This window comes from Lepisma saccharinum, chromosome 15, assembly GCF_977018435.1.
Source record: "Lepisma saccharinum chromosome 15, izLepSacc3.1, whole genome shotgun sequence".
NCBI lineage: Eukaryota > Metazoa > Arthropoda > Insecta > Zygentoma > Lepismatidae > Lepisma > Lepisma saccharinum.
Genome location: NC_139243.1, coordinates 4,966,637 through 4,994,443, shown reverse-complemented (window position 1 = coordinate 4,994,443; position 27,807 = coordinate 4,966,637). Strand labels below are relative to the sequence as shown.

The following is a 27,807-nucleotide window of genomic DNA, read 5'->3' as shown; positions in this document are numbered from 1 at the left end:
TAGCAGAGTCAAACGACTGTCGCAGACCCCGTTCACCGGGAAATACAAGCGCTGATGCTGGGCACTTGCGGCCAAGTCTCGTAGCGAATGTCAGGGAATGCTCTGTATTATGAGAACATCAGATCATGTTTACATGTTTTTCTGTTTGTTTAACATGCTTAAGATAAGCAAATGACCTGCTGATTGTTAACATCATGTAAATAGTTACTTCACAATTTCAATTTACTTTATATTGCAGAGAGACTTGATCTACAAGATAGGGATGCAGAAATTGGTATCCCATCATCATTAACGTCTCAAATATTCAAACTGTGTAGAAGATAGTGTAAGGGAATGGCTCTTCTAATAAAAATAAAATTATTTGAAAATATATTAACAGTACTTCAGAGGCATCTGCTAAGCGCATGCCTCAATTGTGGGAAAAGAATGATTACTATCTTTCACTTCAGATCCAAGTAATATGGAAAGAATTCTTTGCTGTAAAAAAGTATGACAACTGTAAATCAAGATGGTGGATGTATTGTATTGAACTTGAAAACATGTTTTCATGCATCTAAGCAAATAAGCAGAATTATAAAGTTTAAAACAAGCACCTTTTAATATAAATATTGGTTTTAAAACTTTCAAATTTATACTTTATTCCTCTTGGGCATGAAGCCTTATGTTTACATCTTTTAACATCACAGATTCTCAGTGCATTTTATTTCAGGATGAAAAGTTCTGCCACTCTTCATCATTCATTTCCCACAATTAACGCATGCGCTCAGCAGATGGCTCTGCAGTACTTACTTTCTAAATATGTCTCACAACAATAACACACATGACCTTACCTCTTTGAAGCAAAATGGCATTGCAAGAACACTGACACCAATAATGCTGTTTGCAAGTGTCATTACATATGCTCTGCTTGTAGACATGATGAATGGTTTTAGAACAGAAACAAAAAAATTAAGTTCTTCCTTGAAGTGTTCCTTTTAATTCCATTTACAGCATCCTAAGTTGCAAATTATTCACGCAGGCTTTGTTACATGGATGCACACAATGAATCTGAATGTGACAGCAATCACCATGTCAATACTCTACGTAATGGCTGTAAAAAAATAATAACATATATTCCATCAGTAATTATTTTTTTTTATTTCCTGGTTCTACGTAATAGGTACATTTAAATATATGAAGTTCCTAAAGTCACAATATGCATAGTTTTAAAGGAAATATACGGCATTCCCATTCACTGCTGATCAGGGGTGCCCACAGGCGGGATTATGGTGCAAGATGCGCCATCGAGATTTGTGGGGGGCGTGTATTTTATATTTTAGTTAGTCTACAATTGGCATGGAAATTTTGGTGGTAGGAGATTGAGTATTAAATTTAAGGAAGGAGATAAAAAGCTCTTGATAAAGCTTTAATCTTGGATTGCCAAGGAATTTCTGTAGTGGAGAGAGAGTTCAAACATTAAATTTCGGGGTAACAGTTCGTTATATCTGACACACATTAAAATCGGATATTTTGTGTTTCGCATGGTTTGTACTTACCATTTGTGTATTGCGGAACATAGTTCAAGGTGCCATTATGCCTTTTACACAAAAACAAACACAATTTTTTACATAGAGAGTGATTTTTTTGATTCATTTCTTCGCTTCTGTAACACACAATATGGTGGGCACATTTTTTATTCAAGTTGTGGGTATGCAGTGTTTCCAACCTTCTTCACAAAAAAAAATACCTACTATCGTGTTCATCACGTGCGAAAATTTTACATTATGCACAGGTGGCTGACGGATAGCCCCACGAACCATTCCCGGATAGTGCCACGAACCATTCCCGGATAGCCCCACGAACCATTATGCATGGTAGCTGACGGATAGCCCCACAAACCATTTCCGATAAGGTTAGGTTTGGTTGGGTTAGGCAAGCATAGTGAAAAAAGGGGGGTTGGAAACACTGACAAGAGGCTTACGTCATCAAACATACGCAGCATGCTGTTCACGTAGCAAAAGCAATGGCAATTGAGCGTCGGTGAGATATTTCTCTTGAAAAATACATGATTTTCCAGTCAAATATATTCCACGATGAAAGAAAATACCTCGACGAACATTGGGAAGCTTGGAGAAACTCATTTCCGTAAGTAGTTTCTTCTGTAAAAATTAAGAAATGTGTCGCCGATATAACGAACTGTTACCAATTTCAGTTTACAAGTTTTTGACCTCGAACGTGCTAAAGTAGAAGCTGGAAAAGACTAAATATCTCTGGAATGGATCTTAAGAAAGTATTGACACCCCATTAAACTAATATTCTTGAAAGCCTGCAAAGAAATGGATGAAGAAATATTCTTGCTCTCTTCACTCACAGTAACGTGTTGCGAGCATGCGTGTTTGGCACTTTAATGAGGTGAATGTGAAGTTTTTATACTACAGCTGCATTACAAGACAAGCGATATTCTCGATTATGGTCAACGATTTTAGGGGTGGTCTTGAGTGATGGGAGGAGGGGCAGATCAAGTATAGTGTTCAGCAAAGTTATGAAAAAAGGGTATAATTTAACAATACAGGGAATTTCTCCAATTTGTTTGAATTTTCGGTTACTTACTAATTTGGGTCTCCTAATCACGAATCTGCACTTAAAATTTGGCGCTCACGTATAAATTTGGCGCTTATTTGGGGGCAGGTGAATCCGGCCACTTTCTAACATGCCCTTAACAGGGAGTCTATAGATATAGGCGGGAAGCCGGAGCGGAGCGGAGGCGGGGCCGCGATAGCGGTTGGGGGCGGTAGGTCGATTACCCCAGGGGCGGAGCCCGGAACCGGCGGGAAATTCGGGTAAGCCGGAGACACTTAATACTCGGTTGTTTTCAAATAAAAATCATTGCTACTTACCTCATATGCAGTGCGGAAGATTTTTTAACCTGGCGATAACTTTTTTTCCCATGAAAAAAGCGTTATTTTTAACATTATAATCATTTATTGGTCGTTGCTAATTCGGCGGGCAAATTTTGACTCACGTTGTCTATCGTCAGCTGATATGCAAGTATCGTCAGCTGATGTGCAGTGTTTCAAAACTTATGAACCGATAAATGCCGCACAAACTATTCACAAAAGGTTTTTAAGCTAAAATTGAGGCTAGACTCTACTTTACGTCTTTATCTGCATGGTGATTGCTTCTTTGCGTTCGCGCTGCTCGATCGTGGTGCGGCACCCGGCATCTCTTCGGGTAAGTACCTTTTTCTTTTTACACTTTCTGTTCACGATATCCCCACTATCCATTCACGGGGTCGAGGTATGCCTATGAGGTTAGGTTAGGCCTGTTAGGTTAGGTTCCATTAGCACTCATTTCACCCCTAAATATGTGCTTCATCATCTAAAAAATTCCTCAGTACGTTCAATTGCGCATATCCGGACAACATCGGTTTTTCTCGATTTACTCCTTCAAGAAATTTTTGCTCGCTTTGAGATTTACGTTGTTGAATTCCTTATAAAATAAGCTTTCCAACGATATATGACACGTATTCCTTATGAAAAGGACGTAAACTACAGTGTTAAAAAAAAAACGCTCACACGTCATCTTGTCAAACTTCCGCGTGGTTGCTACACTGTGAGGGGGTTACATAACCAAACGCACGGAACATTTGATTCACGTAGTCAACGGTAATGGCGGAACGAGCTATCGCACAACGGAGATGCATGATTGACGAAAAATACCTTACTTACGGGCAAGAAACGTAGCACGATTCTAAAAAACAATACCTCCGACTTCGGAAAGTCCTCAACAACACAATTCCGTAAGTACTTTCTCGTCTTTTCTCCTGTAAATTTTAAGAAATCCGTCTCCGGCTTACCCTACCGTTACCGAAATAAGAACTTAATTTCGATTATTTTGCTATTTCCACGTGTGAGCGCCAAATTTTGACTGCAGATTCGTGATTAGGGGGCCAAAATTAGTGAGTATGCCGAATTTCAAACAAAATGGAGAAATTCCCTGTATTGTAAAATCGCTCCATTTTGGGGGGATGCGCCATTGGTCTTGGTGGGGGGGGGGGAACCCCTGCTGCCAATACACCTTATTCTACTGCATTCACAGCTGAATTTATGATGACGTTGGCAGTGTAGAACTTATTCGCGACTACAAAGAGCCATATTTCACTTCAAGCCATTTGATACCTGACCAAGAACAATACCATTGAAAGTACCTCTACTGCTTATTCAAGTACATGTACGATTTAAGCCGGATACTATAAATGTAACATATTTAACATTAATTAAAACACAAATGATGAAATTATTCTATTTTTGTGCTAACTTATACAGTTAAAAATACAAAAGCGGCAATCAAGTCAAATCTATAATAATTTTAAAATTCACTACATTTTCCGCAATATAAATAAAAATGAAAAACCTATTTACCAACACACGCACCACCTCCACATCATCCAAATAACAACACAGCAACAGCAAGCAACATGCTATCTTCTTCTTTTTCTTTACCTTGTTCAACTTTTTCCGCGCTTTCCAGAATTCACCACCGTGCAACAGACCGGTGCACCAAGAATGACGTTAAATTCGGAAAGCTCTGAAACAAATTAAAGTTATTCGGAATGCGAATGCATATTCGCGTTTTCAGGGAAAAAAATCACCATCAGTAAGTAAAGCACAGAAGATATTTCATGAATATTATATATAGACGGTGTTAAAGGCGGAGCTACTGCGGAGCATGCGCACCGGTCTGGTCCCCCTCGAACATCCGGTTACGCTTACGGTGCTATGGACGTTAATATGAAAGGGCAAAGTGGAGATTCTTTTACAAGGAAATAGGGTGTCAGCTGTGTAGCGTATGCTTGTACAGTTCGATCGGGAAAAAAATATTGAGTCAAGTATCACTTCCTAGGTTTCCGAAGGACGTAGAGACGAAACCTGTTGATACAAGCAGAACGAAGAAAGGATTGGTACCCGGAAAGGATTTGTACGACTTGCATTTTGTTACAAACATGTTGATGGTTTATCTGCGTATTGTGTTGTGGTGAAAGGCACGCCTCTTACTGAAGTTTCAAACCGAAGCGACAGCAGTGATTCGTACCGAAGTGACAATGACAAGTGACACAGGTCAATTTAGTCTATAAATAAGCATTTACCGCTCATGGGAAATCAAGTCTCAGGCGGCAAAATACACGCCATTGGAAATCTGAGCGACACGTGCAGCTTGTCGTGTCGCTTCGGTTCGAAAAATTGCATTGATCACTGAGGATTCCCTTTCAAGTGGCACGGAGATTACACACCGAAGCGACAAGCAACAGCCCCTTTACTCTAAAGGAAACAATTCACCTTGCATACGAGTACAACAGATCGAGGCGACACGATGCATGGTACTGAGAAAACAACAGTCCAGTCCAAGCGACAAGTGCATTTTCTCGTGGTGAATTGGTTCGAAAGGAAGCTTTCAGACTGCAGCGATACGTGTCTCTTGGAAACCAACATTCAAAAATAAACAACACTTTCCGAATTAAAGAGACTAGGGATGGCCAAACGGATCCGGATCCGAAAGTTCCGGATCTGGATGCGGATCCAATGTTACGGATCTGGATGCGGATCCAATGTTACGGATCTGGATCCGGATCCGAGAGTATCGTATCTCAATCCCATTATAATATTACCACACCTTAAAAGGTATTATGATCTTCGATTACAAAGAAATTTTTCATTAGTTAGTCCTACAAGAATTTGTTTCAAGTGTTGTTCCTAAAATACTTTGCTACGCATCGGCTAACACACTCGTGCACAAAAATAATCTTACTTGTTTAACTTAAAATGTCAGAGGTGATTTTGTAAATGCCATTGAAACGAATATGTATTTATTCGAATGTATTGGAAATGAAAACATACATAAATGTGAGACATTCCATTCCAGGATGAAACCTTTAACACATATGACAAGATAGAAATTTTATACAAAAAATATACAATTGTTCTACAGTTACAGTTTTACAAATTAAAATAAAACATTATAATATATGCAGTGTTATATAATTACAAAGTGTAAGACTAAAGAGGGAGGTAATCTAAGTGTCCTCCTCCGATTTCTATGAAACTTGGCTGGCGTATAGTGGGGCCCAAAGGAAGAAATACGTGTTTTTTGTTTCAGCTAAAAAACGGTTTTAGGGGGCAAAACCCCCTCAAATGTCAAGATGAGGACAAATTGAAGAGAGGATCTGACCCCTGTGTCCCTCCGATTTCCATGAAACTTGGCAGGTGTATAGTGGGGCCCAATGGAAGAAATGCGTGTTTTTTTTGTTTCAGCTAAAAAACTGTTTTTAGGGAGCAAAACCCCCTCAAATGTCAAGATGAGGACATATTTAAGTGGGCATTTGACCAACGTGTCCCCCTCCGATTTCCATGAAACTTGGCAGGTGTATAGTGGGGCCCAAAGGAAGAAATACGTGTTTTTTTTGTTTCAGCTAAAAAACGGTTTTACAGGGCAAAACCCACTTAATTGTCAAGATGAGGACAAATTGAAGTGGGGATCTGACCCCTGTGTCCCCCTCCGATTTCCATGAAACTTGGCAGGTGTATAGTGGTGCCCAATGGAAGAATACGTGTTTTTTGTTTCGGTTAAAAATCTGTTCTAGGGGTCAACCTCCTCTCAAATGTCAAGATGAGAACAAATTGGAGTGGGGATCTGACCCCTGTGTTCCAATCCGATTTCCATGAAACGTGGCAGGTGTATAGAGGGGCCCAAAGGAAGAAATACGTGTTTTTTTTGTTTCGACTAAAAAAGTGTTTTAGGGGGCAAAACCCGCCTCAAATGTCAAGATGAGGACAAATTGACGTGGGGATCATCTAACCCCTCTGCCCCCCTCCGATTCCCATGAAATTTGACAGGTGTATAGAGAGGCTATATGCCCCCTGTTTCTTCCCATGCCATATTTATGTGGTTTCGGGGTCAGATCCCCACTTCAATTTCTCCTCATCTTGATATTTGAGGGGGGGACTCTATACACCTGCCAAGTTTCATGGAAATCGGAGGGGGAGACTTAGACCTCCCTTGTAAGTGTATTAATTAATTACAAATCGCGCACGCGCGCACACACACTATATATATATATGTGTGTGTGTATGTATGTATATTATATATATATATATATATATATATATATATGTGTGTGTGTGTGTGTGTGTATTAGCAGGTAGCAATATGTTATACACACATTCGTACTTTCCAAAGAAGCGCATGTGGGATGGCAAAACTGATCCGGATCCGAAAATTCCGGATCCGGATCCAAAAGTACCGGATCCGGATCCGAAAAATTTTAGGATCCGGAACCAACCGGATCCGGATTTCAAATCCGCGAGGATCTGGATCTGGCCATCCCTAAAAGAGACACGACAAATTGCAGGTGTCGCTTGTCGCTCGGAATGGGCCTAGTCAAAGCAAACTATTGTAGGTGGCAGCAGCCCTGTTGGGTCCCCACGCTTTTGATCGCCATTTGTTCTCCCATTTAAATACATGGGAAATTTGATGTCGATCGTGCTGGTATACATTAAATTGCAAGTTTAATATCATCTTAACCTCAGAAATGATGTCTGAACATGATAGTTGAATAATCAGTGCTGTAAAAGTAAGACTTTTGAAAAGACGATCGTCAACAACAGAAAAGTTATCGGAACTCAAAAAAAGCGTTAAAATTTGCACAGCACTTTAGTACGTCACTTTCAATTTTTACAATTTAGGTGATCTATTGTTGAGAATCCGGTAAAGAATAATGCATAATCATTGAGCGCGACTGAAACTTTTATTTTTACAGTTGTTTTTAATAACGGATTTTTTTCCACGTGATATCATACTTTTCCACGTAGCTAGTAAATATGGTCCTTTGTTTTACATACACACATTTATCGTCAAGAATAGTTATTACCAAAAAATATATTTTCTTCTGTTTCATGTATGTCTTGCAATCTCTTGGGCTATCTTATTTACAGGAATTATAATTTTAAAATTGTTGTTACCAAGAAAAAGAAGGACGAAAATACGAGGGGAGAATATCTGCTTAATTCAATGAAAACATACATTAATATTCCTACCCGACGTTGAATTACACATGCCCGCAACCAGAAAAAAAGCAAAGCATAGTGTAAAAATTTAAAGTTTTGTATTTTCGACTCATGGCAGCTAGAGACGACCCAAATGACGTCAAGTTTAGTGTTCTTTGTGCATAAACGTACTATATTTAGCTCATTTTCGCAACCATTTCATTGCACTTTAATATATTATTTCTTAGGTTCACGAGAATGTAATTTTCGGAAACTTATGACTGGCTACATAATCTTTAAGCTTTGCTAAACCCATTTTTATTATGGATTTACACGAGAAATTCTTACCTTCATTGAAAATAAAGTTTGAATAGCCATCCCATCGTGCTCTTATGTAAAGCTTAGGGCAACCAAATGACGAACGAAATTATTTAGGGACACAATAGGGGTAGCGCCGCCACCGGAAAAGTTTGGCAAATATCAGCCCCATTTTCCGACCAAGTCGGGAAATTTTCGGGACGGGAAATGTTCGAAATTTCAGGTAGCTGTCAACATCCCGAATTCTACACGCCATTTTCACTATAAGTGATTGTTTTTTGCAGTTCTGGTAAAAAAACTAACACTTTTCGATACGTTCCAGACATTTACAATGCAGAAAAGGTCAAGAATTAACGAATTTTTGAAATGACCATTCGGTGTTTCCCTGCTCGGGATCCAGAAAAGTCTGGAAGTCATTTCCCGATCCCAGTCCCGACATTTCGGGATCCCGCACACCCCTAAAAATGACCATTCGCTATTATCCAACTGCTCGGGATCCCGAAAAGTCGGAAGTCATTTCCCGAAGTCGGGATCGGCTGGACGGGAATTTTTTTCCCGGTCCCGACTTTTCGGGATCCCACACATCCCTAAAAATATCGAATAATGCAAATGGATGCTCTCCTGCATGTTTAAAACATAAGTGTTTAAACAACTTATTTTAAACGTTTAAAATGCACAGCTTTGTTTTTCACAAATGTTTAAAACGTTTACAGTGTTTTAAACATGTTTTTTTCAGACTTGTTTAAATCACATTTTGACACTTGATGTTTGATTGTGGTTATTATTTGCGAGATTTGTAACTTTGCCTTTTCATTCAATCCGTGTCATTTTGTCGATTGTGCTTAGAAATCTGTTCGTTCAGTGACTGAAATTGTACATCGATTAACAAAGATGATTCGTGATGAGTACCCTTTGGCCATGTAAACACCTGGCTATGTTTTTTTTACAAGTATTTAAAACATATTTTAAATTAAATGCTATGTAGATGAAACAGTTTTGTTCGTCACTTAACATACTGCACATAGTTGTTAATGTCAATATTTAGCTGCATTCACGATAGAATGTATTTTTTTAAAAATAAAAAGTAGCTACCACCGTGGCCCCACTCTATCCACGTGGTGTTTACTCTGTTATATATATATATATATATATATATATATATATATATATAAGACACTTTATTGTGAATGGAACTAAATATTGACATTAACAGCAATGTGTACATTTTGCAGTGTGTTAAGTGAGGAACAAAACGTTTTTATCCTTGTAGTATTCAATTTTTTAAAACACCTGTAAAAAAACAGCCAGGTATTTTAAACGTGGCCCATGGTTATTCATCACGATATGATTCTTTGTAAATTTAATATACATGCTAATAAAAGTTAACCTGTGTAAATAATTTGAAAGATGTGTGATGCATGAAACTTAAGGGGGGTGCAGCATAGAATGTGTTTTCATCTTGACTGAAAACAAGTTTACGCTTTGGGCGCACCTGCTGACCAGTCATACATGTTTGTTACTAGTAGGACTTCAAGTCAGCCCTTATATAATCCCCTCGCACTAAGAGGGACGAACTTGTATCCTTTTTTTAAATGAAAATTGTTAAATCTGGGAAAGCTGGAGATACGCTCTTCTTTCTACAACAGTCTGATCTGAAGAATGTTATAAGGCGGAGGAACAATTTCAAGTGTCGAGGAATTCTAAAAACAAAGTTATTGAAACAAAGTCCTGTGTGTTCCTATGACCATAATCATTCACCTGATTATGATGCTGTGAAGATGGCCAAGTGTCCTAATTTTGGACGGTATAAGAGAACATTGCATACAATATACTTGAAGGCAGAAACAATAAAACAACAAGTTTTTCCATTTGGTGGGCAGGAATAGCCTAGGGAATTGTGCAGAACGTTCTTTAAAAAATTCAAAATATTAACCCTCCCTTCACTATACATATATGAAATGTCATTATATGCGAGAAAAAATATTGCGCTACGAAGTTCAATAGAACATACATATAACACCCGAAATAATCAGCTTCTAAAGCCATAACATTAGTTCAAGAAGAACTCGAACATATGGCAATTAAAATATTCAATAACCTACCAAATGATATTAAAGCAGGAAAATGACAAGTTTCAAACACAAATTTAAAAAAAAACTATTAGTTAGTAAGGAATATTATAGCGTTAGTGAACATCTAGATTGTAAATTATAGAAATTTTGTAACTATATTTTTTATCTGAACTGTACTGAACCCGCCATATATGGTTTATATGGAGTAATGCAATTCAAATTCAAACATCCTACAGAGTAAAGACTATATGCTTTATTGTGGAAGCTAATCAGGTGATCGTTCATTCTGCACGCTGAGAGAGGACAACTGCCAAAGAAGAAAACTTGCCATATTCACTAGGCCATTTTTACTTTTGCTATATTTTCCGTTTCCCAATTTTACTTGGCCATTTTTTCCTTTGCAATTTTTACGGACACCCTTGTCGGGACGGATAATTTTTTAAATCTCGACATTCGGAACGGGAAAAAATCGTAAATTCCCGACGAAATCGGGAAATGTTCCGAAGCCCTAGAAATTTATAATTCCACGCGTCATTTTCACCTTAAGTGGTTGTTTTTGCATTTCTGGAATAAAAAATAATAATTTCCGATAAGTTCTAGACACTTACAATGCAGAAAACGCCGAGAATTAACAACTTTTTAGAATGACCATTCGGTATTTCCTGACTGCTGGGATCCCGAAAAGTCGGGAAGTCATTTCTCGAAGTTGGGATGGGGATTTTTTTCCCCTATCCCGGTCCCGTCTTTTCAGAATTCCGCACATCCTTAGTTTTTATTACAGAAATAAGTTTAGCATATTTCACGGATAATGAATTTGTTAAAACGCCTTTAAATTATTTATATAACTTTTCCTGTATGAATTATGAATGTACTCGGCGACTCAGAAATGTAGAACTAAAGCCCCTATCACACGGAACTGGATTTCTAGTTGGAATGTTCTAGTTGACGCTGGACTGGCTACCCATTTGCTAGTTTTCGCCTCACACGGTACTTGTTATACCGTACTTGTCGATAGTCTTTCGTTCCCATAATGGCGACCGCGCGAGATGTAAACAACGTATCACTTCACACTTTTAAAATACTATAATTATCCAACCGAGAGGAATATCGCATTGCATTATATGGTTTTAGGTAGAGAAGAACGGCGCTGATAAAATACATACTTTACAACGTTTAATATGCACGTATGGAAGAATATTTTAGCTTTTTCAATTGTAAACATGCCTTTCGTGTTGTATGCACTCGGAAGCCACAGACAAAAAAGGCTACTTTACAAACTCACAGAATATCTTCAAATGGTCAAACTTTCCTCTGATTGGCTGTTCCACAGAATCTTATCGAAGAAGTTAGTAGCAATTAGAACATGTCCTATTCCTCAAAACCAGTCAAGGAGTCAGCCAGGCGGCCATTATTACTAACCAGAAAGTCAGTTCATCGCCAACTAGGGCATTCCAACTAGAAATCCAGTTCCGTGTGATAGGGGCTTAACAGAACGATTTTCAAACCTAGCAATCTTGGCAGATCCTATACTTGGTGTGTGAAATAATGAACGAACACCCCTGTTAACAAACGAGGAACGAAAAAAAAGGTGAAGGTGAAGAATAAATGAGAAGTGAAAGTCGCAACTATATGTTTTTCGCAATATTTTGCACGTTAAAGTACGAGTATTGAGTTTTTTGCCAGAACAAAATTAAATTTCGTGTACTCAAGAAGCCAGGGAACACAGTGAATTAATTGTTAGGACATACAGTGTAATAGAAAATCAACTGTGCTTTTTCGACTTCCAGCTGGTGAGTACCTGATACGGAACAGTTAACGTTTTATTATGTTCGACCTAGTTTTTTGATTGTGTAATGTGTTGATTTTCAATGCATTTGGACACACTGCTTAAAGAAAAATCAAAATTTCAATTTATGATTGTCACACGAAATAAGTACGATAATAAATTTATACCCTTGCACTTTCATCGATGTCCAGTTGTGTTTATTCACGTCGGGTTCTCATGTTTCTAGATGTCTTAATCCTTAAGTAGGCCCGGGGGTGGGGGTGGGGGCAAATTTGACCCCCAGGTAGAATTTTGTAATGCCCACACACTTGTTGGTTGACCACACTGCTACCTTCCTAAAACAGTCTGATTCAAACGCCAACGTCATATCCTTCAGTGTGTGAATAACTACAACAAGGTGTTGTTTCAAAGTTGCTGGGGGTCAAATATACCCCCACGTGCCTGGTAACACGTGATTTTTTGTTGTTCAGTTTTTAAAACTTTGGCCTATGTGGTTCGTGAGTGAACTATTTTAGCAGTTTTTACTTGATCAGTGGGTGTGTGATCAGATTTTAAATTGGGGTTTCTTTTTTAAAAAAGAGAGCAACACTAGTTCATTTGAAATGTTTTGAGATTATTACTTTACTCAAGAAGCAGATCATGAGAATCATAACATGAACTAATTCTGAGAGAAGTGAAGATGAAGAGCATAATAAGAGTATTAGAATATCTTTTAGAAAGGTGGAATTAAATTTGAAGCTTGGAGAAATTATGATTTGAAAAGTAGCTTATGCGAACATGCACACTTCCCAGGAAGCAGCCATTGTAAATTTACGGTTGTCTCAGACCCCAACTACTGTGTGAGGCGGTTCCCACCTAACCTAAAAACAAAAATATTTATGGATGTAAAATCCCCCTTCACATCATATGGCATCAGGAAATACGTGTGTAAAGACATGAATAACACCATTTTAAAAGTGTTTGTGTACAATGATTAGTTCAGAATTAACTAAATGGAATGTGGACTTAGGAGATTGTTTTTCGTTCTTGATAACAATTAGGGTATAGTATAATCCCCTTTCCCTATATTTTATGCACTGCTTCGGATTTTGTGTTACAAAGGAGAAGATAACAATTCTGAATGTACCATAATTTTTTTCAAGTCTAACAGGAGAATGAGGAATGAATTTAGAATACAGGAAATGATTGTAAAAGTAAGTTTGAAGCTCAGAGAAATTCATTTGTATGTTTTGAAAATTCAGAAGTCGTGAGGAATTATACTGTGAAGATAGGTTACACCATAATTGCAAGTGCATTATCTTAAGTTGCTGCTGTCTGAAGTGAAGCATTCTTTTTGACATGCAACATGCTTTATATACATGCAGGAGATGAAAGAAAGTGTAGAAATATTAAGATCATCAAACTTTTCAGTTCTAACCTACTTAAAATAACATAAATAATAACATTACTGTAATGTAACACTAACACGGTAAGGACGTAGGGATATAACCAGTGGCAGACCCCCTTTAATTTTCTTTTGTACCACCTTCACACCCCTTTTTCAAAACCTATTTTCAATCTAAGACACTATTAACTCTTGTAGTATCATATTATGTTATCGTTTATGGTGTAAAACCATGTTGTCATATTGAGCATAGAGTTGGGATTAGCCAAAACAGGCAGAAAGACGACGTAAAATAAATCAATCATCGTTCAGCATAGAATATTAGGTATTGACGCGAGGTCCTTAGTAATGGATATGACAGGCAAGCGATTGATCCTAATCTGAAAGAGAAGCCGCATATAGTTTACTGGCAGCAGTCTAATTAAAGCACATCAGCTGTTGTCATTCTTTCGTCAGCATTATTGTTGAGGATTGTCCTACATTAAAATAGTTTGTTCTTTTCAAATTACAAAACATGTGGTTGTTGTCAAATCGAACAAAACTAAAGCAAGTTCAGTTTCATTGGCTTATTTCTCATAGAAGCCTACCAAAGTTAATTGGTAATTGATGTAGTGACTAATGCATGCATGCATGTTTCTTGTTTTCTTTGTTCTCAACATCACACTCCGTAAATTAAATTTTGCACCCTTCAGAACTCCTAGACGATTGGCCCCGCTGCCAACATGACTTGACCTGCCTAACCTACTAATGTAAGCACACCGGAGCAGTATGAAAAATACATGTGCGCAGAAAACACAGTAAGTAAATTCAAAACCTGATGTCTGCTTGTAGATATGGTATAGAATGATAATACATATTTGTGGTAGCGTCGTCGTCTTGTAATCAAGGGGTCCGAGTTTGATACCTGGTGGAGGCACATGGTGATTTGGGTCACACTTCAAACTGTAGGTCCAGTCCCAATTAGACTTACTGTGCATAGAGTGGACTTAAAACACCAACTCAATCAATCAGTCAATAATACATATTTGAATTCATTAAGACAATATGAGTGTATCAATATGAGATTAGAATTATGCAATTTGAACCTTGCCGTTTAGTACTTTGTTATGATTTATTGATATATTATTCGTAATACATTTATTATATCCAAAAATATAACCTGAATATAAATCACGAGTAAAAGTATTTATGATAACCAAGTTTTTCTTGCCTGTTACTCAGGGAACATACTGTGAATTAGATGCTCTCCTAAGTCATCATCATGATGTTCACAATGTTAAATAAATGTTCAGTAAGTTTTCATAAACTGAACACCATTGGATTATTGTTAGAACTGTGTAGCCTGGTACAAGGTCCTGGCATCAATTATACAGGTCTGGGGGAGGTTCTGAAATTTGTCATTTTAGTTTGCTCAGCAATTTACATTAACAAATGTTTTGTATTCTAAATATTCTGATTCATTTGATTTTTTTGTGTTCAAAATGCAACATGCCAGTGAAAATCAGCAGAACCAAATTATTTTTTTTTGTGTTCAAAATGCAACATGCCAGTGAAAATCAGCAGTACAAATTAATTTAATGATGTTGGGCTGAGGAAACTACAAGATTGTTATTAGATCCAATGGTAGACACTCAATCTGAACCAAGTGTTATATATTTGTGAAGCCTAGGCATCCGTGCACAAAGGGGCTGGGGTTGCCCCCCACCCCAGTCAACATAATTTTCATAGAGCATCCTCCAGCAAAATAATTTTCATAAGCATCCTCCAACATACTGTCTTCATGTGGATCCATACAAACACCCCTTCTTATCTCTTAACTCGACTAAGCAGCCATCCCAGCTATGAATTTTCACTTCGAGCACTTATAGACATAATCAAACCTCATTCATCATTGTGCCATTGCTCATCATAGTGAGTTATAATGTATTATGATATTTGTTTGTGAACCCCAGAGCCGATATATTCAGAGACATTGTCAAAAATTTCCCACTTGAAATCACCCACCCTGGGAATCCAACCAGGCCCGTAGCTAGAGGGGGGTCAGTGGGGCAACTGCCTCCCTGAGAGCCTTCTTTGCCCCTACCTGTGAAAAATACAACACATTCTTACCTAGAATTCTCACTAATCTTTACAATTATGTCATGTGTTACTCGAACAACATAACAAAGACACTCATTGATTTTGTGATTTATTAGGGTGTATGGGATTCCGTATAATGTCCTATCAGTATTGGGGAAAAAAATTCCCTTCCAGATTCGGACTTCAGGAAATTATTTCTCAATTTTCAGTATCCAGAACATGTGACATTTTGAGTAGGCTTGTATTAAAGGTGCCTAATGTGTTCGGATGTTTTTCTTGGATGTGTTGCTATTAACTTGGATCTGTTCAAAGTTTTGTTTCCCAAGTCTACCTTTTGGTAATAGTGATTCATGTGGTAGAGAGAGGAGTGGATATTTGATTTATGTTACTTAGTGTTCCTTATCTGCCACTTCTAGCTAATTGCAACAATGAGTGATGACATGAAATTGATGAAGAGAAACTCATAAACAGTGCTGCAACCACAGGGGGCGTTGTCCAGCCCCACCTTGGGCGGAAGTCCATTCTAGGGGAAGCAAACATTGAAGTAAAAAAACAAGACTAGGAGAATCTAAGAATAGCAGGACAATTGGGTACTCATGAAGGAATTAGTTTTTACGTGTTCCTTACATTTTTCTTCCAGACGGCCAAGGGCACTTGCAAGGAGCAAAGAGGGGCCTCTCGAATTCAAATTTTATACAAATAAAAATACATTTTCGTAATTTTTTTTTTTTTTGCTCGCTTCGTTCGAAATATCTGCTATTATTATAGTCCAAGTTCAGGCGGGAGTCTGCCCTGGGAGTCTATATGAAAAAAAAAATGTCTAAGAGAATTCCATGGTGCCCTATTAAAACAATTTCTTTCTATGAAACTTAATATGAGATATTAATGATGGCACTGTAATCCAAGAAGTCATTGATCAATCAAGGGATTCCTATTTGTAGGTCTGGTGTCAAACATGTATTTCAACAATAAAATACAATTCACACAATATTTTGCAAAATGGTTAACGTAACCAGTAGGCAAACATTGTCTGTAGTGATGCAAGAGCCTCCCCTTTCAAGGAAATAGATTCCTTGGTAGACTAAGAGACCCATGCTTTAAAGTTTTAGCAAGTACAAAGAGGGTATTACAAATTTTTACATAATTAAAGTGTACATAATATGTAACCATTATTATTTAAATAATTCGATTTTTCTTGCATAACACAACACAATGGTGTTGTTGGATTCTCGTTAGATTCCTTTGTGCGTAAAAATCTTGCATACTAGAAACTAGAGGGAATCATTATGAAGTATGATTTATAAAGGGCTACAGTTCTGCAGAGAGGCCCAAAGCTGTTGGTACATATTAATCGTCTATTAACATTATCGACCTGTAAATATAAATTAGATACAGTCCCTATTAGCCTATTTATGTCAAACTTTATATTCTTTGGCAATCTGGAAAGGTCATTATCGAAATATTGCTATTTGATGTTGCTCGAAGTTTTTTTTTGTTCGTTGTAGTTTCAAGATATCATCCCTTTTCTGTTACTTATCTCTTTTGGAGGAGGGGGCAAGTGCTTCTGTGTAGCCTGCTATATTTGCCAATGCGACACAATATATATAAAAAAAATATGCCCTGTCTAGGATTTACTCCCCCCCCCCCCCCCAACAAAGAATTCCTGGCTACGGGCATGTCAGTCAAATGCCCTATTCTCTCTCTCGCAAAGTTCGAATTTCGTTATAGTTTCAGGCGCTGCAACCAGGTGGCATCGTGCGTGATTATTTCTGCCATCTAGCGGCATACTGGGTAACTTTTTGCAGCCCTGTTGGTGCAGCCTGATCAACGGAAACACCTGTTAGAACGCTGTGGTTCCCGTCGAGAGGATAAAAAAAACCTTTTCTTCCCCTTTTTTGTGCGTGTGGGTGGAAATGCATGTAGTCGAAGAGAACCGCCGCGCAATGCACGTGCGTGCGCGGGTTTCTGTTTCAAGTGTCAATCACACAAACCAAGAATGTGGACTGTAATGTGATCTTACACGATTCTTTTTTAGTTTTCTTTTACCTTTGTTATACAAAGAAATAAGAGGCATATTTTATCATTGGGGCTCGGGAAGTTGATGACCTTAAAAAATGACAAAATGTATTTTCGCTCTTAAAATTGGATTTTTCATAAATTATGATAGAGGTTGTAGTTTTCTTTATTTTTAGGTCAGTGTTACATGAAACACACCGCAACGTTTTCACCTCCCTTCAAAGTAGACCTTACAGGATACAATAAACGGTCAGCATCTGAAAATTCGAACCAGGCACTCCTGGCGTCGTTTCTGCTAACCATTCTGCCACGACAGGGATGGGGAATGACTTTTCCCCCCGATAATTGGGGAAAATATATTGTGTACATAGAAAATATTAGTTCATTGTACACTTCTGTTCAGAGAAACTGTCACACTCGTTTGTGTTAAAGATCAGCTTCGGAGCCGATGTGTGGCAATACAGCCGAAGCAAAGGTTCGGGAAAAGAGCACTCTGCAGTGTTGCTTACCAGTAAACTTTATCACCGGATGCGGGAATTTTCTGACTTGCCGAGTGAAAAGAACGACGGTTACAGGAAATACCTGCATTTTAATTATTAATGCAATGCAGTTTCCAATTTTACAAGAGAATGGCGGGGAAAAATCAGGAAAATATGTTCGAGATACTCAGTATCCCATAACTTATAATAATAATAATAATAATTAACTAAAAAGTGGAAGAAAAGCGAAGCTAACAAAGAATCAATCAAATTGACATTCAAGATGCGGACGGGAGAAAGTAAACAATCCAAGCCAATAAGAATAGCTATCACGGCCCGAACGATGTGACTTCAGGATCAGTTTCGTTACTATCTATTACGTATGCAAACTGTTGTTCTAGCTCAGGGGTTTCCAACTGGCGGCCCGCGGGCCGCATGCGGCCCCGTTGTCTTTTTCTGCGGCCCGCGAAGCCAGTTTGTAAAATACATTAATTTTATTTATTTTTATTAAAATACGTTCCTTTTTTACTGAAGGAACGGATGCTCTGTGAAGAAAGACAATATCACAGGTAGAATTGATTTTGCAGTCAATACTGATAATCAGAAGACTCTAAAGTGACGTAACTTTCTCTTCACACCATGCATTCCATCTCTTCGCTATGTGGAATGAACTCGTCTCCTTCAGTTTATGCTTCACTCTTTGTGTTCAGAAACAAACTGCAGAGAGGCGCTATAGAGATGTGTTTTACTACGCACGAAGTACGAAGAGATTTCCATGTTCCAACTCGGATCGTACTGTGACTGATTGTTAAAGTTTGGGCAAATATCGAAATGAGCAATATCTCCAAAAAACGTAAGATTGAAAATTAAAATAGCTTCTCTCCAACTTGAATTGCGTGATTTGCAAGGCGATGTGTTCCTTCAAACTAGGCAAGAAAAGGGGCCAGAGTTTTTCAAAAACTTTTCAAAGGAACGCTTTCCAAACCTTCGTAGATTTGGGCAAAGAATGACATCGATGTTCGGCAGCACATACACGTGTGAAAGTGTTTTCTCTTCAATGAAGTTCATCAAGAACCGCTACAGAAGCAGACTGGCAGATTCTTCACTGCTTCACCTTCTGAGACTTTCAAATACAGAAATTCAAATACAACTTTAATAAAAGAAGCAGATCAGCCTCAATGTTCACATTGAACACTTACTATGAAGGATTCTTATTTGTATGGTGTGTCTTTAATTTCTTTCAATTCATCAATAAGTATTGGGTTTTTGTGAAATAAATTGTAATTATACAATTTTGATTTGTAATTCCATTGTTTTATTGCCTCATTTTATAAATTTAGGTCATGCGAAAGTACTACATTTTCAGTTCAGTACTTACAATTTTTGTAATTTTTAATCCCTACCCCTCCCAAAAAAAAAATGCGGCCCGCCTATCAACTGCTGGATATAATTTTGGCCCTCGGACCTTTTGAAGTTGGAAACCACTGTTCTAGCTTGTAATTTGAACACGAAAGTAGGATAATAAAGCTTCCAAAATCAGTTCAGGCTGAATGAATGTCTTCATATTTTCCTGAAAACTCAGTATTCTTCGTCAAATAGTTAGTTTAAAAATATAATTATGTATGTGCCATTGACTTATAAGATTCGTCGCCACATATCAGAATCTGCTATGTTGACAGAAGCTAGAGCACGAAGATTATTAGGGGTTGGAAACACTAACCTTGCACAAAAGCACGTGTTCAATCGTCTTCATTAATATACACACACAATATTAACTTATAGTCTGCGAGACACTATACTGTCTGGCTGCCTTAGCCGAGACCATGGACGAAAGTGTGCATGCGCCAGCCGGACGCGTTCAGTGGCTAAATAGGGGTGACGGAGCTTTGGACAGGAAGCGGGTTCCTTGAAAATCGTCTGCTGTAGAAACAGCAATGAAGTTTCAACGTAGTAACATCGCCGCCAAAATACATACAGAGATGTTTACGAATTATGTAAGGGTTATGTAAGCCAGTCATACACTATATCAGCAAACAGAACATATCAGGAAAGTATTCATGTCGTCACATTAGTAGATATACTTGTTTGTAAACCAGTAGCTTTATTTTAGTTCATTCAATTAAATTGATCTTCTTAGTAAATATTATAATTAGCACAAATGTACACAACATTAATCAGGATAGTATTTAATAATAATAATATTGTTTTATATAGTATTATAAGTATAAATGTAGTAACTGAATGGCTTGTGACATTTTCTAGCATAACGAGGGTGTTTTGTAGAATGTGCAACAGGGGCCAAAACGTCCCAATTTTCCTCATTCCACTTCGAAACGGTTGGAAGAGCCACCACAAACACAACAGAGAAAGCGATAATAAACAACAAGCGAACCCACGCAAGCGAAATACCACAGGGTAGTTTGGCAAGTACTTCTCCCTGCTTCCCCTCTCGCGTTTGGAATCGTCCTTTCCAGGTATTTCGTCTTCCTTGGCCGGACTGACCATGAAGCGTATTGCTTTCAAATTAATGTAATTAGAGAGAAGAGACATTGAAAGTTTGGAACAGGACAGGTACCAAAAGTGCTATCTTAAAGAGAAGTCCCCCTAATAGCTTTTTCGCAGCGCGGCTTGTGTCCATGTCGGTAAAACTACAGCTTTGTAAGTTGAATTCCTAGGTTCGAATCCCCGCGTGGTCAATCCCCCCCGCTTTTTCTGCCAAACGGGTGCCACGTAAAGTATTTCACCGAGTAACAGCTTTATTCTTTGATGTTGTTCGTGTGGCAAGGAGAAAATAATTGTTGAATTTTGAGTTTGGAACGTATTTTTCTTTGTGTTGTTACTGAAACTCCTTGCATATGACAACCACTTCTGACGTTTTCTTCTGGTAACAAATCGCACCGAATGATCAAACGTTTTTCCTCTGTGAAAAAAATCACAGAAGTTACGTTCAAAAACTTTGGGTTACATCGGTAAGTGAATATTAACGTTTTTCAGTCATTCACTTGTTTCACCCCCCCCCTCTCACACACACAAACACTGACAGACTGGTTTCACGCTCGATTCTATATCAGTAATTCCTTAATGAGAGGAGGAATTTACTGTTAAAATTGTAAAGTCAAGACATTCCTGTCTGCCTGATTGAAGGCAGAACCCATTTACGCTTGCTGATTTTCTTTCCTGGGTCTGAATTGAATTTATTTAAAATTCCTAGACCTTTAAGAACCATGTTTTTAACTAACTGTTAATAAAATTGGGTATGTTTTTTTTTCGTAATTTTTGGTATTCTTCAATGCAACTTTTTATTCGACGAAACCGTAGGGGGGAGGGTCACTCTTGCGAAATGTCAACCTCTCTTCCACGGAATACACCCTGGTAAACTTCATCTGTGCAGGCGAACGAGGCTCTGGCGCCTGCACCACAGCCAATATAACTCCCTGTGAGCTTGCGCAGGTTTGATCATTATTCATCCTCGTATTCGAAATTTGCCAAAAAGTAGAAGAAAAAGCGAAGTAAAACGAAATGTCCAGACATTCGAGAATGCACACTTTCTTTGAACTAATTTCTGACACCTTCGTTTTGTACTGTTTCGACCAGGAGCTGGCTCTCTAGGCTATCTGCGAAGGCCAGAAACTACAGGATGGCGCAAAAGTCAGTTTACCCATACACAAATTCAAGTTTATACACAAAATTCAAGTATACATAGAAAATACAAGTAGATAATGGCATATCCAGGAGGCGGGTCCATAAATTCCTTTACTTTTTATGGATTCTGAAAATAACATCCACTATTTTTTATACAAGGGCTGTCGCAGAGAAGGTGAAACAGATTTTTTTTCTGGCTTGGCAACACTGCCTATGGTTTCGGCACTAGTCGCGTCGTGTAGAATGACTCATTCTGTTTCCGTAGCAAGTTGTCACATGTTACGAAACCACGTTAGTGAGCAGCTGTGTTCATTTACGTGGAACGTGTTTCGTTTACCCCTCCAGGTTTTTGTGTATAACATTGCTTTTCGCGATGAGTATTCAAGATGAACAGCGACATGCCATAAAATTTTGTTGGCGTTTAGGGAAAAGTGCTGCGGAAACATATGCAATGTTTGAACAGGCATATGCCGATCAAGACAGACTGAGTAGAGCCACAGTATTACCAAGGAGTCATTGAGACTATGCGCCAACACGTAGAAAAAAAGAGGCCGCATTTGAAGAACTCCTTCATATTGCACCACGATAACGCACGCCCGCATACTTGGCGGGCTTTTCAGGATTACGCGACGAAGAGAAAAATAGAAATTTTCCCGCATCCAACATACAGCCCGGATCCTGCACCCTGCGACTTTTGGCTATTTTCACTTAAAGTCCGCTTTACGTGGTCGTCATTTCATGACGAACAAAGAAGTGATCACCGCAGCGAAAGTTTTCTTCAGTTCGCTACCTGACGACGAATTTTCAAAGACATTCACAAAATGGCAGGAGCGTATGGACGCTTGCTCAGCTGTCAATGGCGCCTATTTTGAAAAAAGATGTACGTCTACTTGATATGGCTGAATCTGAATAAAAAATTTGTGGTTTGTATTTTTTTTTGTTTCATTTTAATGATTCTTGGAGGGTTCCATGTACATGCTTGTGTTTTAACTGCTACGCAGTCAAGACGTTTTGACCTATTGCGCTCATTTTGGTCACAATCTGCAGATAATGTACCAAATTTGCACCCTAGTACATTTGCTAGCCAATGGAGGTCGCTGTTTTCCTATACAGGAATTAGTCTCACCAGCTCTGCGACAGCCTTTGTATTTTTAGTTTCACACATTAGTCACACAGTATATCAACTGAAAATTTGACTTCAGTGAGAAATTGTTTTGGTACAGTAAGTGAAGTTGATGTGTGTGTATGTGTTTTTTAAAATTATATATGGAGAGGTGAAATACTAATGACAAATAGGATTGCATTATGTACCAGACATAAATGAAAAAGAAACTATTGTCAATGTGTGAAACTGGATTTCTATAAAAACCCGATTCACTTCATGTTTTTGTTAAATTTCTTAAACTTTGTCAGTTAAGCGGAGCTGTCCGAGTGAGCCATCACTGATTTTCTAGCCGCAGTTGAAAAAGGAGACTTTCTTAATTGTACTCTTTTTCTGTGAAAAGTTTTTCAGTGTTACTGAACAGTTGTCAAAGTATTTAGAGCCCTAATCACAATTTATCCTCTGCTCTTTCTTATCTAAGGCACGTCACAGAACTGCTTCAGAGACTTCGTGAAATTTCAAATGAAGAGTTCAGTGAAATATTTCATACTGCTTCTGAAAAGTGTCAACAGACATTCAATTCTGAAATTACGATTCGAAGAATAACAAAACACAGTAATAATAATAAACGAGATTACTGTCATCGTATTATTAATGAGGGGGCCATTGGGTTTGGAGGATGCCCCCCCCCCTGGCTGGACCCACTCCAAATTTTGTTTTTGGATACGCCCCTGCAAGTAGATACACAAGATTCCAGTTTCAGTGGTTTTGTTCAAAGTGTCCTCCAATGTTTGCAATGCATTGTGTGCAACGATCAACAACACAATTGCGAATACGATGCAGTAAACTTGTATCATTGTTGATGACATGAAACGAGTCTTTCAGTGCATGCAAATCTGCCGGTGATGATGAGTATACCATATCCTTAACAATTCCCCACAAAGCAAAATCACATGGCGTCAAATCACAAGAACGCGCAGGCCAATCAAATGGTACATCGGCGTCCACTCTTCAAATGTGTCATCTAAAAAAATGTAACATCACGTCCATAATGTGGAGGAGCTCCATCTTGGTGCAATACAAAACAGTGATCTGCATAAGTGGGGTTGCTTTCAAGTTCAACTAACACAACCTCCTGCAGCATCTCGAGGTAAGATTCCACAGTAACATGTCCATCAAAGAAATAAGGCCCTGTTACACCTTCGGCACAAACACTTGCAGGTCCTCCAGATTTTGGCGCATCTGCAACACTTCACGTTTGTTTTCAATTTTTTTTGTTCAGTTTCCACACTTGTTGAAGGCGCGAAAACCTGCCAGCACTTCGGTTGTATCGTTATCATGTTTCCACCACAATTGAAGCATGCACACACGCTGTTCTGTTGTGTACTTATATGCCATTGCAGTTTTCAACACGTCACAGACCAGAACTTGCTTGCAAACAACAAACAACCACACTACAACAAGCCAGACACTCAACTGTCGACAAAAGAATAACGAGTGCACTGTTGCCAGTGTCGCACGACAATGTTACCAACCGTATACCTAAAAAATATTAGCACAAGAGGCACATACGCTATTGTAATATTATTATCAATGTGCTTGTTGGGTAAAGTGACTTTTGCGCCACCCTGTAATAGTACAGAAATAAAAGCCGCTCAGAACTGTGCATGAAATTGTTCATTTTAGTAAGAAGATGATGGTGCTTCAGGAGTTGGCAACCGGGCTTCATTTTGGAGTCAAAATATTGCAAAAAAGGGATAAAAGTTTTAAAATGTGCATCTACTCCTAAACATTGTGTCCATCTATCAAAGTTTATTGCCAGATTGAATAGGAAGAGGCCGGCATTTGTAACAGTTGACTAAATGCATGAAAGACAGGGTATATTGACATTGTTTCGAAATCTCCAAAACGAGAATACTACGGTATTGGTAGAGGTAAAGGTGGTATTATGAGCCATTCATGTATTATGAGCCCCCCCCCCCCCAATATCTGTTCATGGAGTGGCCTCAGCCTCGTGGCGATGATTTGAACTGCTAATTTAGTAATGCATTTTGCCGCGAGAGAGTTCTCGTTCAGTTGCAGCTGATAGTTTATGAGTGAACGTGTTCTTTTTGTTTTCTCGATCTGAAAAACTTTTAAAGGTAAATGTTTTGCTTTTAATTGCAGTACTTATTCATTTAAATTCACCCTAGTGCATTATTACATTAGATAAAGCATGTTTAAAAGATTGTTTTTGTGTAGATACTATGTAATTTTGCAAGTAACAAAGATTCGTTATGCATGTTCCAATTCCAATATGGCAAGGGTTGTAAAATGAGCCCCCAAATTTTAAGGGGCTCACATTATATACACTACGGGAGTGTTTTCAACATTGTCTTTTCAGATGCCACGAAAAGTGCTAGGTCCAAAAAACAAGACCAAAAGAAAAAAAACTGGAATACTGAAGATATGGTTAAGGCGATTAAGACTGTAAGAAACAACATATGGGATTGAAAAAGGCATCAAAAATGTTTATTGTTCCAAGACCTACTCTTCAAACACAAACTAAAAAAAGCATGCAGTGAAACCGAAGCTTCATCAAGATTCAGATGATGAATCCTGTGAATCAGATATCGATTCTGGGGAAAATGTCTTAGAAACACCAATCGGAGTAGAAAGTCCCAGTGATGAAGAAGCAGTTTGTCTGTTCTGCGAGGGTCTATTTTCGGCAGATGACCGAGGAGAACTGTAGGTGCAATGTCTCATCTGTGAAATGTGGGCACACAACGACTGCGCTGGATGCGAGAAGGATATTTACATTTTAAACTTTTGTAAATATACATTACAGAGAAACAAAATAAAACTTTTCAAATGGTTTCTTAATGACCCTTTCAATTCACTTTTAATTACCCTTACAATTGGTTTTGTAATGATTTTTTCAATGATCTTGTTATGAACTCTTTTATGGTATTTCACATCATAATATTTTTTAAAGGTAGGTTTTGTAATGAATAAAATGTTGTTTGTATGATTTAATTTGTCATACACTTTTCTAAACCAGTTATTCTATTATTTTTTCCTAGGGGCTCATATTACCAACACAAAACTTTTTTTCCACAAATTGACTTGTTTTATATTTTATTATTTTCATATCCTTAAAGTTGCTCAAATTGGTCTATATTTTAACAATAGTTTTATGAAATGTTGTAGTTAAAGTTATCATAAGAATCTGAATAAAGTTAAAAATCAAATTTTAAAAATTACAAAACAAAATGGGGTCTCATAATACCACCTTTACCTCTAGGTGGTCCAGCTTTTGAACCCAGCATACGCCACTGGTTTCGACTAATCTTAAACTAATCCTAATCTCAATCTCTCCCCGTTACAAAACTACATTCCATCACCTGAAAGTAGCATTGTGTTCGCATCACGGGAGGCGGAATCTTTTCTCCATGAATCTCGCTCCCATTCATTTAGAAACAGCCAGGAATCCATAGATCGTCGCGAAAGGACTTTTTTGTTAGGAACCCATTCATTGTGGGACGATGACTGGCGAACGATAGTCCGTTGTTTTTATGAGACCTGCGCGACGTCGCTTTTTGTAATACGCGAGACGGGTCTTCATTCGGCCGGTTCCACAGGCGGACGTGATTCGAATGTATAGGATGCTCCGGTCGTTAAGAGAGGCATTCCGATGAGATGGTATGTGTGTCGTGTTCATCTGCCTCCTCCCATAATGATTTCCTTTTACTCTCCGTGCGTTACCAGGCTTTCTTCTTGATGGGAATTCCGTCCAGGAATCTCCATTTGGGGAGCAGTGATGTCCCCAGAGGGAATTTTCCCAAGAATGGGGAATTTTCGAGCAGAAAAAGAGGGAAACATCCAAAAATGCTCACGAAATGTGAACTACCAGGTGTGCCTGTTAATAATTCCTTTGAATTTTGAATTTAAATTTGAATTTAAAATTTTGGGAGCGTCAGCACTTAGGCTATTTTGCTCCCGTCACATTATACGGGGGCCAGCCCCTTATCATTACAAATAACAACTCTAACATTGCATAACTAAAAATCTTAAAATCTTCTGACTTCTGTTGAAAGCTGAGGCTGTAAACGGGCACTCAGCACACACAAGGACAAAACACAGGACAACACACACAAAATTATACTGGCCAGTGCCAGTCGCCAGAGCCTCGTTAGTCTTTAGTCCAGGGTGCACTACGTGGAAGTGAGGTTTGCTTTTGGGCGCCTACGTGGAAGGTACCCCTTACACCCCGTTTAATAATTCTTAATTGATCCGAAAGAAAAGAAGTGTATCTGGGGAGAAAGGAAACAAATGCTTTATTCAAAGTATGCGCTATTGCTAGCTATACATTTTGCCCATCTGTCCGTCAAATTGTGGATGCCATACCAGAAAAATCGTTTGAGGTGATCCAGTCAGCAAGCCATTGTTCGACATCTTCGTAATTGTTAAAGTGTTGCTGGGAAAGTGAGTGAGACATCGATGAAAACGAGTGGTAGTCCGAAGGGGCTAAGTCTGGTGCGTATGGCGGGTGGGGCAAGAATTTCCAGCCAAGTGCAGAAATGGTGTCTCTGATGAGGCGTTGTCGTGCTGCAAAATCACTTTTCCGTGTCTTGTCGCCCAATCTGGAACTTTCCCATGGCATGAAGACGATCAGATATGGTTTGGCGACCAACATTTAACTTCTCTGCCAGTTGTTGTTGCGTTTGCGTATCGTCTTCGTCCAACAGTGCTTGCAATTCGGCGTCTTGGATTTTTTTCGGCTAAGGCAGGCGATCTTTGTCTTTCAAGTCGAAGTCACCACTTTTGAATCGTCGAAGCCAACGCACACACGCGTCTTGCGTTAGGACATTGTCACCGTACGTTTCCACAAGGATACGATGGCTATCACTCGCGTTTTTCTTTTGATTGAAC

At 38.5% G+C, this 27,807-nt stretch overlaps 2 protein-coding genes across 6 annotated transcripts in view; one reads left to right on the top strand and one right to left on the bottom strand.

Moving 5' to 3' along the window:
- LOC145999540 (uncharacterized) overlaps window positions 1-4,476 on the bottom strand; it is a 58,873-nt gene extending 54,397 nt beyond the window's left edge. For 2 of the 3 annotated variants that reach the window (XM_083136530.1, XM_083136532.1), the window contains exons 1-2: window positions 4,401-4,476; window positions 831-1,090 (exon numbers count right to left, since the gene is read on the bottom strand). In XM_083136530.1, coding sequence (XP_082992656.1) covers window positions 831-917 — 87 coding nt within the window. In that variant the 5' untranslated portion in view covers window positions 918-1,090; window positions 4,401-4,476. The remainder of the gene's footprint in view (window positions 1-830; window positions 1,091-4,400) is intronic. The other variant, XM_083136531.1, reaches the window with a different exon arrangement.
- A 7,532-nt stretch (window positions 4,477-12,008) lies between these two features.
- The window catches only part of Ntan1 (N-terminal amidohydrolase 1), a 383,084-nt gene continuing 367,285 nt past the window's right edge, over window positions 12,009-27,807 (top strand). For all 3 annotated transcript variants that reach the window (XM_083136527.1, XM_083136529.1, XM_083136524.1), the window contains exon 1: window positions 12,009-12,198. The gene's annotated coding sequence lies outside the window, so the exon portion shown is untranslated. The remainder of the gene's footprint in view (window positions 12,199-27,807) is intronic.